This window comes from Oryx dammah, unplaced genomic scaffold, assembly GCF_014754425.2.
Source record: "Oryx dammah isolate SB20612 unplaced genomic scaffold, SCBI_Odam_1.1 HiC_scaffold_13, whole genome shotgun sequence".
NCBI lineage: Eukaryota > Metazoa > Chordata > Mammalia > Artiodactyla > Bovidae > Oryx > Oryx dammah.
In genome coordinates, this window is record NW_024070197.1 from 54,199,045 (window position 1) to 54,210,893 (window position 11,849).

The 11,849-nt window shown below is 51.9% G+C and overlaps 1 protein-coding gene across 2 annotated transcripts in view; it reads left to right on the forward strand.

Moving 5' to 3' along the window:
- MBTPS1 (membrane bound transcription factor peptidase, site 1) overlaps window positions 1-4,983 on the forward strand; it is a 45,222-nt gene extending 40,239 nt beyond the window's left edge. For both annotated transcript variants that reach the window (XM_040253999.1, XM_040254000.1), the window contains 3 exons: window positions 26-152; window positions 3,181-3,311; window positions 4,185-4,983. In XM_040253999.1, coding sequence (XP_040109933.1) covers window positions 26-152; window positions 3,181-3,311; window positions 4,185-4,381 — 455 coding nt within the window. In that variant the 3' untranslated portion in view covers window positions 4,382-4,983. The remainder of the gene's footprint in view (window positions 1-25; window positions 153-3,180; window positions 3,312-4,184) is intronic.
- The last annotated feature ends 6,866 nt before the right edge of the window (window positions 4,984-11,849 follow it).

An 11,849-nucleotide genomic window follows, 5' to 3' on the forward strand; every position in this document is an offset into this window, starting at 1 on the left:
TGGCCTGTCGGCGGGTGCTGCCCAGGGAACCACCTGCACCGGTACTCCAAGGTCCTGGAGGCCCGGCTCGGAGGCCCTGAGCCACGTGCGCTGCCAGCCTGTCCACACCTGTCATGGGCCAAGCCACAGCCTTTAAACGAGACGGCTCCCAGGTTGGTGTCTCCTGTGCTTTTCCACTTCTTCTGCTGGATTTATGATTCATTGCTTCTTTTTTAATAGGAGAGAATGGAATTTTACTGACATCATTATAGAATAATCAAATCTAGCTTGTCATTTGTGATGGTTTTTAAATTAGTGAGCCCCTGTATTGACCTTTAGAATCACGCACCCTAGTGGTATTATGCATAAAAAGAGCTCTGGTAATTAGCCTTCTGGTGAAGTTTGCTTGGTTTTTGCTTGAAAAGCTGTGATCTGACAGTCATGTCCCTGGAAGGGTCGCTCTGACTCCTTAAGCTGGAGATTTGGGAGTTGAGTGCGCCTGTGTGCGGTGTTGATTCTGGAATACAGATGGAGTCTTCCTGTGTCCCACTGGGGCGACCTGGAGTCACGTTTATGCCCTCACCCCATGCTGGGTGTTGTCCCTGGTAAAATGACCTCAGCCTGTGCCAGGCCCAGACACTTATCTGCCTGCTTCTCCATCTGGCTATCAAGCTCAAGCTCTTCGTTTGTGTCAGTTCCTTTTAGAAGCCAAAATTGAGTGACCTGTGCTGTGTCTCTGTTCAGGCAGAAGGGCCAGCTCAGTCCACTGGTTCCTGTTTTCTCTGGATCGCTCCTCTCCCGTTTCTCTCTTTGGCATCTCTGGCCCCAGCAGGAGATCTGCTGTGGCGAGGAGGATTGCAGTCCTAGTACAGTGATGTAGGGCCCCATGTTCGGGGCATGGCTGTGGGAGACCCCCCGCCCCGCCATGGCTCCTCCTCCTCTGAGCAGCTGCCAGCCACTGTCTCCCTCATGGGCAGCACACCCCACACGCGCGGCCATTTCCCCTCCGGGGGCTCCTGCCTTCTCTCCCCTACCAGCTGCCCACTTTGCTTGGGTCTCAGCATGTACAGTGTTAGGGTGTGTGTGGCAGGGCACGGGGACTGCCATCTACACGGTGAACCACGAGGAGGGAGCTGCCTGCAGAAGGCCCAGAAGCTTCTGTGCTTGACTGTCGTCATGAACAGAAGCCCTGAGTATACCTCTCGCTCACCATGTCATGTTTAGAACATGCTCAATAGGAAACGGCATTGGAGATTCATCACGTCGTCTCCTCGTCAGCAGTTTCTTCCTGAAACTTTAATTACTGAGTACTTTTCCATTCCAGTTAACATGCCATCATTTAAAATTTTCTGATAAGATTCCATTTTTATATCTCATTTATTTATAACCTATCATTATCCAGACATTCAAACCAGACTTTAATTCCAGCTGTTGTCAGCAGTTCACACTCAGTGGACAGTCACTGTCAGCAAAGGTTCTTGAAACCCACTTCTTCTCCATGGTACTGCTCGGGGCTCTGAGAACAGGTGACAGTGTTCTATATCTGTGTGTCCATCAGACAGCCCGTCACGTACCAGCCTGGCCCATCAGGGTGCTGCTGCTGTGCAGCCCCTAGAGTTTTATTTTCACTGTCGCTCTCTGGAATTCCTTCTTCCTAAAACACCCACCAGACCCCACTTTTATCTCACTTCTTGCTGGAAATTGTTCTCCGTCCTCAGCGACCTAGATCTGGGTCTAGATTCTGAATCTCTGAGGAGATGCAAAACAATGTCAGAGTGCCCCAGTCAGCCCTGGAAAGGTCAGGGTCTGTCAGCCTAGTGCTGAGTGCAGGTGTTCACTCCGTCCTTGAAACCGGCACGCGGTTTCCGGTGTTGTTCCCGGGCGTCGGGCGTCCATACTACGAGTGGCTGTAGGGCAGACCTACGAGGAGCCCCACACGAGGCTAACCTGTCCTCCCATCAGGACATTGTGGAATTCTCAAATGATAGTGTGAAGCTCTGTCACCCCGACTGCTCAGCAAGAAGGGGTCACTGGGGGGGGTAATTAAATTCCAGAACAGGAGAGCACTGTGAGCATTAAAAGACATCCCCATGTATATTCACCTGCAGGGTTATAAAGCTTAAATACATCGATTCCGTAATTTAGCATTGTCAGTTTAATTTCCAGACTGATTAAACTGAAAAGCAAAGTGAAATCATACAAAATAGAGCAGGTTATAGTCCAAGCAGTTGTCCAGCTGGAAGTGCCCGATAGCAGCTTATCAGAAAGCCTCTTTACGGAGCTGGCATCTCCTGGCTGCCCACTGACCTCCTCTTGAGTGCTGCTAGAACTCGGCTCTCTGCTCTCACTTGGCCAAAGTAAGAGATGGGCCAGCAAGGTCCACACGAATAAGAAGCAGAATGGGGAATTCATAATTGCAAGCATATTTCATTCTCTTCCCTTGTTTTAGCCAGAATGGTCTTCAGATTTTCCGTCTGCACTCTTTGCTCTCATCTCTGTGTCTTCCCACGCTGCTCTTGGCTGTGTACCAGCCTCTCTTCCTCAGTTACATGTGCTTCCAATCTCAGAGTTAGTACTGAGAGTAATGATGCAGTCGAAACGAGTCCAGTGCATTTTGCAAAGCACATGTGTTCCCTTCATCATCCTGAGCCCTCAGGCAAGGCCCATGCCCACTCCTTTATTCCCGTGTTTCTGTCCACTGCTTGGTTACTTGTGTGTCTGCCTCGTTCTCCCTCCTGCAAGTGGTGTCCTTGAGGACAAAGGTGACAGCTGGCTCCCAGCGCCAGGTCTGCCCCCCTTTGCCACATCACAGTAGGTGCCCACGGCTCTGCTGTCCCATGGCAGAGACTGGTCCTTCCAGCTGGGCTGTGTCCACTGCCTCTGTCCACCAGCTCCTTCAGAGGTCACGTGTAGTTTCCTCGTTTTCTGCTGGGTCATGCCTGGTTGAAGCCAAGACAGTCTCGCATTGGTGGTGTTACAGACCCTCTAGAAGCATCTCGTGTATAAAGTCTCAATCTGACGTCCACGTCTGGGGGCCTGGAAGTGCCCCTCAGTTGTCTGCAGTTGTGTTTAAATAGACATAGATGGGACGTCAGTTCACGTTTCTGTTTAAATCACTTTCTGTTTCTTAGGAATTGGCTAAGTTGCCTGGGGCCAGTACAGTTGCTTATGTTTATTTTGTTTGAATCTGTTTTCCTGAAGTAACCTTTGGAAACACCAGAAGTTACTCTCCATTGACCTGGACAAAGTGGTATTGCCCAACTTCCGATCGAATCGCCCTCAAGTGAGGCCCTTGTCTCCTGGAGAGAGTGGAGCCTGGGACATTCCTGGAGGTCAGTTCTAGGTGCTTTATTGTGGGGCTGAGTCATCCTATGGTTTATTCAAAAGATCCTCTCCCTTTTGCCCAGGAGGTGGGCCAGGCTGTTCCTGTCTTTGCCTTCCTGGGAGCAGCGGTGGTGCAGGCTTTCTTCCTGGTACAAATCACAAGGCCAGAGCAGACCTAAAGGATCAACACACTGTGGCCTCTTAGAAAATCCTATCTGAATTTTCAAATCTGAATTTATTTTATGATGTTCGTCTGTCACAGCCTGACTCTGAACCCTCAACCCAGACATCTCCACCAATTCTCTGCCCCAGCCCACCTGGGATGGGACTTCCCTAACCTGGGATGCCCAGTTAATTTTGGGGGTGTCCCTTCCCCCAAGTGACATCAGATGTCCCTCCCTCACCCCCAACCCTGATAATGGCTTTGGCCTGCCTAGGCTGTTGGGGGAAGGTAGTCCTTTATCTGGGACGATGGAATCAAGTCATTCTGGCAGAGTGTGGGCCCCTCTTCTGCTCTGGAAATCCCTATGCTCTTACATGACTTTATAGCTTCCTGGGGGCATTTCTCCTGGTTCTAGGAATTGCCCAGAAAAACTCCAGGGATCAGGAAGGGGTACCCTGTCCCATGTGGTCCAGCCCTGTGTTCTGGAACCCTGGCGTTGTCCATTTACAGAGCTGATGGCAGCACGAACCCCAGGGTCCACCAGCGGCCACGCTCAGGTGCCCACCACAAGTCTCACCTGTCAGAGGCCTTCGCTGTGGTGAGGCCAGCTGTCCTCACCTCCCTGCTGGCCTGCACTTTTCTCTCCTCCTTTGTCTGGGTCACTACGAGCCCAGCTGGTTGCAGCCGTCAGACTGACCATCTTCCCACTGTCGTGCAGGGATCATGCCCGGCCGCTACAACCAGGAGGTGGGCCAGACCATTCCCGTTTTCGCCTTCCTGGGAGCCATGGTGGTCTTGGCCTTCTTCGTGGTGCAGATCAACAAGGCCAAGAGCAGGCCGAAGCGGAGGAAGCCCAGGGTGAAACGCCCACAGCTCGTGCAGCAGGTTCACCCGCCAAAGGCCCCCTCGGTGTGATGTCCACCCGGCCGGCCGTGAGAGCCGGGGAGCGCCTTCACGGGCAGCCACGGGGTAGGTGGAGCCGTGGGGTCTGAGGGGCCCCGGCTCGAAAGGGCTCAAGCCTTCAGCTGGGCGTTTGCAGTAGCTGAGAGCCTGTGCTGCACGGGGCTGGGGCCACTGGAGGGCCCCGAAGGGCAGCCTGGAGTCAGATCTCGCCGGCCGCCCATGCACCAAAGACTAAGACGACGTCTAAAGGCTATCGGGGAGGAAGCAGCTCTGACCAAGCCAGACGTGCTCCATAAAGGCTATTTTCTATATTTATTGTTGGGGAAAAGTCACTTTAAAGACTTGTGCTGTTTGGAAGCAAAGCTATTTTTTTTGTCAATGGAATGCAGTTTTTTACTATTTCATCATGAGGACTAACACAGATGCTGCGATCTCCTTTTTGATGAAAGGACAGACTGAGATTTGAAAGAAACTTGCACAAATCTGTGAAACATAGCCCTTCGCTTTATTTTTATAAGTATCAACTGCCATCATGTTTTGTAATTTGGGTCTTGATTTCACCATTGTCGGTGAAGAAAATTTTCAATAAATATGCATTACCTGTATGAAGCTAAGGGGCTTCCCATGTGGCTCAGTGGTAAAGCATCTGCCTACCAATGCAGGAGACATGGGTTTGATCCCTGGGTTGGGAAGATCCCATGGAGGGAAGGAATGGCAACCCACTCCAATCTTCTTGCCTGGGAAGTCCCATACACAGAGGGGCCTGGCGGGCTGCAGTCTATGGGGTTGCAGGGTCGGACATGACTGAACATGCATGCATGCATGCATGCATGCATGAAGCTAAGAAGCGATGTGTAAGTGGTCCCTTGCCCACCTGTTCCTTTCTCCTAGTGACAACCTGGAGTGGGTTCTGAATCAGCCTATTGAATTTTTCTTGAGATATAATTCACTACTACAAAATTCTCTGTTTAAAAGTGTACAGTTCTGTGGGTTTTAGTATATTCACAAGTTTGTACACCATCATTGCTGTAATTCCAGAACATTTTCATCACCTCCAAAAGAAACCTCGTACACAGTAGCAAGTCAGCCTCTGTCCTCTCCCCCACTGCCCCAGGCTGGCTCTGATGTGCTGTCTCTATGAATTCGCCTGTTCTGAACATTGCATGTAAGCAGCATCATGTAATACATGGCCTTTGGGGACTAGCTGCTTCCACAGAGCGTGTTTTAGTGGTCTGTCCATGTCATGGCTGGCTCAGTACTTCACTCCTTTCTAGACCTCAGTAACACTGTCATTGGACAGGTCTTAGTTTATCCCCACTTGATGGACCTCTGAGCTGCTTCCACTTTTTATCTGTTGTGAACAGTCTTGCTTTGACCATGCGGGTACCATTTTTGGTGTGGACATAAGTTTCCATTTCTGTTGGGATGACACCTAAGAGTAAAATCCTGTATCTTTATGCTTCATTTTTTGAGGAACCACCAAGCCCTCTTTCCAAAGTTTCACTGTTTTATCAGTAGTTTCTGCCATCAGTGGGTGAGGGTCACAGCTTTACCTTCTCTCCAACATGTGCTATTACCCATCTTTTTGACAGCTGCATCCTAGGGGATGTGAACTGATGTCTCACTGTGGTTTGATTTGCACTTAAAGATTAGTGTTGTTGAGCATTTTTTCATGTGTTCATTGGCCATTTTTCTGTCTTTGGAGAAATGTCCGTTCAGTTTCATTTTTTGAGTTGTCTTTATCGTTGACTTGTAAGAGTTCTTTATATGTTTCAGATGAAAGTCCCTTATGAGATACATGACTTGAAAATAGTTTCTCTCATTCTGTCAGTTATCTTTTTACTTTCCTAATGGTATCCTTTCGGGCCTGAGTTTTTCATTTTGATGAAGTTTATTTTATCTGTCAGGGTCGATTTCTAAGAAACCATCGCCTCATCCAGGGCAGCCTGTTAATTTTTAACCGCTGCCTGTATAGTCTGTTTTCTGTTCTTCAGCTGGCCGAGACATCAGCTTTCAGCTGACAGGTGAGGACAGACTGATGGGAAAGGGCAGAGGCCGCGTGGGGTCAAGGCACGGGTGAGGTCCTGGGGAGAGAGGGACCCCAGACGAGGGATGAGGAAGGAGCTGCCAACGCCCAACTCTCCCTGCCATGTGTCACCCGTGGCAGGTCACGGTGGTGACCTGGCAGCTTTGAACCATGTTGTGTGGCTGCTGTTGCTTTGAGGACTTAGAGGCGTTGCTGAGGGCCCTGCAGAGCTCTTCCATTCCCCCAGTTCCTCCCGCCCCTAAGAATGTGGACATTACAGGCGAAGGAGCCTGGAGAACGGAGCTGGAGAGGGGGCTTCAGCAGGGTGAGCGTGCACAGATGGGGGGAGAGTCTCTTCAGGACCACTCGATGGCACCTGCTCTGTGCCTCCCTGTCCTAGGGGGAGACCTGTCAGGGGCTGTGGGGCAGCAGGCCCACCTGGGAGGAACGTGCCAGGGCCCTGGCTGTAGACTCAGACCGGCCACTTCCAGCCAGTGGGCCTTGTCTGACGTCATCCAGCCCTGGGCCTGACGCAGAGGCAGCGCTCAGTTATGTCCTGTAGCTAACGGTGGGTCTCTTCCTGGTGACACACGTGCCCGAGGCCTACTCACTGCTTCAAAGAATCCCGTGTTTGCCTGGAGTGGACTCTCATTGTTCTAGGCAATGGCTCCGTGTCTTAAAAACCAAAAGCAGGGGCAGCTGCCCCAGCACAACTGTAGATAGGCCTGGGAGTCCTCGAGGGCCCTGGGGTCTCCCAGGGGCTAAGCATGGAGGTTGGCCCCAGAGCTGGTCCCTAACCATGCTCACCCAGCCAGGCAGTATCCTGATTGTGGAGAGGGGCCAGAAGTGGGGTGAGCAGGGTTTCCTTAGCCCTGCTGGTTAGTCTTCCCACCCTCAGCCCTTCCCTGTGTTGGCACACCGGTCTGGGGTCTTCCCTGCACACACCTAGCCTCTGGTGCCCGGCCACAAGGACCCTGAGGACCTCCCACCAGAACAAGGCTGTGCTCAGTGAGCCCACCTGGAACAGTGGTGCTGCCTCTGCTGAGCACACCGCTGGCCTAGCCTTGGGGATGTTTTGCATGCATTAAGGGGCCCGGGCTGGGGGGGTAGTCTCAGTCATCCTGTGATACCCCAACCACCATTTCTCAGCTGAGGGGGGCCAGACTTCCAACCCAGATCTGGCCTAGGCCTGAGCTCTGAGCCCCCAGTGCCAGATTGCTTCTGATGGTGGGAAGGCTGCCTGCTTGCTGGTAATACTTGGGGTGCTACTTCATCATGCTACTCCAAGATGAAGTGAGTTAAGGACTGTCACATGTAGAGTAAGAAGAAGTTTCCAGAGGAAAAAACTCGATTTTTTTTCCCCAATGGGTGGTGCCATTAAGAGGATGTTACTATAATTGGATGTTGGTTTAATTTGCTGGTAACATGAGGACAGTGCATGCAGAGATCACTGTACCTTGCTCTAGACCTACTGAATCATATGCTCCTGGGGAAGAGCCTAGAAATCTGCTTTAAAGGCTCCCTAAGGTAAACAGGGACACAGACATATGTCCATGTCTGACCAAGGTGGTGTGATCACTCACCTAGAGCCAGACATCTTGGAATGTAAAGTCAAGTGGGCCTTAGAAAGCATCACTATGAACAAAGCTAGTGGAGGTGATGGAATTCCAGTTGAGCTATTTCAAATCCTAAAACATGGTGCTGTTAAAGTGCTGCACCCAATATGCCAACAAATTTGGAAAACTTGTCAGTGGCCACAGGACTGGAAAAGGTCAGTTTTAATTCCAATCCCAAAGAAAAGCAATGCCAAAGAATGTTCAAACTACCTCACAATTGCACTCATCTCACACACTAGCAAAATAATGCTCAAAATTCTCCAAGCCAGGCTTCAGATGTTCAAGCGGGATTTAGAAAGGGCAGAAGAACCAGAGATCAAATTACCAACATCCATTGGATCATCAAAAAAACGAGAGTTACAGAAAACCTACTTCTGCTTTATTGACTATGCCAAAGCCTTTGACTGTGTGGATCACAACAAACTGGAAAATTCTTCAAGAGATGGGAATATCAGATCACCTGACCTGCCTCCTGAGAAATCTGTGTGCAGGTCAAGAAGCAACAATTAGAACTGTTCCACATGGAACAAGAGACTGGTTCCAAATTGGGAAAGGAGTACGTCAAGGCTGTATATTGTCACCCTGCTCATTTAACTTATATGCAGAGTACATCATGCAAAATGCCAGGCTGGATGAAGCACAAGCTGGAATCAAGATTGCTGGGAGAAATAATCAATAACCTAAGATACACAGATGACAGCACCCTTACAGTAGAAAGAGTGAAGAAGAACTAAAGAGCCTCTTGATACAAGTGAAAGAGGAGAGTGAAAAAACTGGCTTAAACTCAGCATTCAGAAAACTAAGATCATGGCATCTGGTCCCATCACTTCACGGCAAATAGATGCAGAAACAATGGAAACAGTGATAGACTTTATATTTTTGGACTCCAAAATCTTGAAAGTAAATCTGAAATCTCTTAATTTCAGTCATGAAATTGGAAATTTCTCCTTGGAAGAAAAACTATGACCAACCTAGATAGCATATTAAAAAGCAGAGACATTACTTTGCCAACAAATGTCCATCTAGTCAAAGCTAATTTTTTCCAGCTGTCATGTATGGATGTGAGAGCTGGACTATAAAGAAAGCTGAGCGCCAAAGAATTGATGCTTTTGAACTGTGGTGTTGGAGAAGACTCCTGAGAGTCCCTTGGACTGCAAGGAGATCAACCCAGTGAATCCTAAAAGAAACCAGTCCTGAATATTCATTGGAAGGACTGATGCTGAAACTGAAATGGCAATACTTTGGCCACCACCTGATGCGAAAAACTGACTCATTGGAAAAGACTCTGATGCTGGGAAAGACTGAAGGCAGGAGAAGGGGATGACAGAGGATGAGATGGTTGGATGGCATCACCAACTCAATGGACATGAGTCTGAGTCAACTCTGGGAGTTGGTGATGGACAGGGAGGCCTGGCGTGCTGCCGTCCATGGGGTCGCAAAGAGTTGGACATGACTGAGCGACTGAACTGAACTGAGGGCTGGGCACCTGCCCACTGCCCTGTGACTCAGCCTCAGGTCTGGCTGCTGACACCTGGGGACTCTTCTTATGGATGTGGTGGGTGGAGGAAGGTCAATATTAAGGCTGTTTGAAGATACTTTCTCACTTTCGAATGCCAAAGCGCGGTTTTCCTTTAGCCAGAGCGAGCCTCCAGATTGTAAGTCAGGGGTCTATCCCTTTCATAGCGGGAGGGGAGAGCGAGGCCTGTGCTCTGGGCCGAGTGTCGCCTGGAAGCCCCGCTGTCTCTGACCTGCTACTTAGACAAGGCCCAGAGCCGGGGTTGGGGGTGGACCGCGGGCCTCCAGCCCTGAGAGGTGCCGAGCCTCAGGACTCGTGCTGGGTGTGTCTATTTCCCGCTGCTGCTGCCACAAGTTATCAGGAAGCACTGAGACAGCACGTTTATTCCCTGCAGTCCTGGAGGTTGTAAGTCCAGATCAGCTTCATGGAGCTAAAATGCAGCTGCTTCCCTAGGAGGGCTCCAGGGTAGAATCGGCTTCCTGGCCTGTCCCAGCTTCTCGAGCCGCCCCCTCCTCACCTCCAGTGTGCAGCAGTCCCCCCTCTGCTTCTGTCAGCCTTGTCTCTCTGCCCTCTGCCCTCTCCTGTGTCCCTGTTTTCAGGATAGGTGGGGCTGTTCCCACCACTCTGCAGGTGACCTCTGTGAGGCGTGGATCACAGCCCCAGGCCCTTAGGTTCCTGAGACCTGCCCATCTGTCTTCCAGAACTTTCTGAAGGGTATGAGCACAAAAGTTCATGGAAATGAGCTGAAGTCACTTTCTCCCTGAAGTTCGCAACCTCCCAGGTGACCAGTACCTGTGGAGATGGGAAGGAGGGACCCGGGCAAGTCCCTGGCCAGGTACTCCCCTGGGGGGCAATGTGGGGCCATGTGCGGGGTGCTGGGCTGAGCCCCATGTGCCACCAGAGCCGCCCACCCACACAGACGGGCCCAGGGGCGCCTCTCCTCCCCGGGAAAGATCACGAAGCCTTGGGATTCTGCAGAGGGCATATCAAAGCCCTTCAGAATTAAGAGGCTTTCCCCATTGAGTGGAATTTCACAACCCAGTGACCAATTTCTAAGTCATGCACATTAATGGGCAGCTAATGAGGGACCCAGGCAGGACAGGGAAGTGCCCTGGAGCCCAGAGCCCAGATTAAGTAAGGAGTACAAAGCCAGGCCGCTGTGAGGGCCCTTAATCTTCACTGCCTGGGGTTGCGGTGGGGGAGGGCTGAGCCATGTGATTTTTGGACGGACTGGGCACCCCAGCCTCTCCCCCTCTCCCCACCACTCTCCCATTCATCCTCGCCCTTGCTCATCCATTCCCATTCGGGCACCTGTGGAATCCAGACAGGGACGAGGGGGTGGCAGTGTGACACTGTTGGCTTTGAGGGGACACTCATGGCTGATTCCGAGCCACTTGCCCCACCTCGGGGGAGCCCTGCTCTGTACAGACCATGGTGACAGCCCTCGGGGTTGGGCGAGAGGACTCCGGGAGCCGTCCAGCACGCCCTGCAAGGCCCGGGTCCCGGTGAGTCTGCTCACGTGGGGGCCACCGCTCTACGGGCTCAGATGCCGGCCGGCTCTGGCTCCCATCCCCTGGCACCTGCAGACTCACCCTCCACTCAGCAGACTGAGCGACGCCGCTGCAGCGAGGGGTCACCGTCGTGGGCTCGAGCCCATGCGAGACATGCCTTTGGTGCTGGTCTCCGCAGACACTTGGACTTGAAGGAGGTGCTGAAGATGTTTAACTTAAAGCAGCAGTCCCAGGAAGGGCCTCCGGACGCGCGAGTCAGCAGCGCCATGGAGGGACCCCACGGTCTGTGATTTAACACACTCTCGAGGGGATTTGAGTCTGAGTGCCAGTTCACCTCTGAATTCAAGACCTGACCTTCATGGGCCCATGTTTTCCAGATTGGAACCGTTTCCAGTATTCTGCCTGTATCTAAGCTGACTGTATCAGGTTGGAGAGGTGGCCTCTACTCAAAATGTGGTCTAGGGACCCCCAGCACGCAGCTCCCCAGAGCTGGTGAGCAGTGTGGGATCTCGGCTCCATCCAGGATGGGCGGGTCGGCGCTGACATCTTAACCCACCTCCAGGTGATTTGAGGGCTCATTAGTCTGGAGAGCCACCCGGTGAAGCTCCTGGGCCTTTGCCTACATGAATCTCCAGCCCCCCGCGAGGAGGGCAGACAAACCCCTTTCTGTAGCTGGGCAGCCAGGCATGGCGCCCTAGCAGGTAACAGAAGGGGGCCTGGAGAGGTGTCCTGGGAGGAGATGTTGGGCCCCGGCCCAGGTCGCTGGGTGAGATCAGCCAGCTCCCCTGACCCGGGGCTCAGGGAAAGCCCC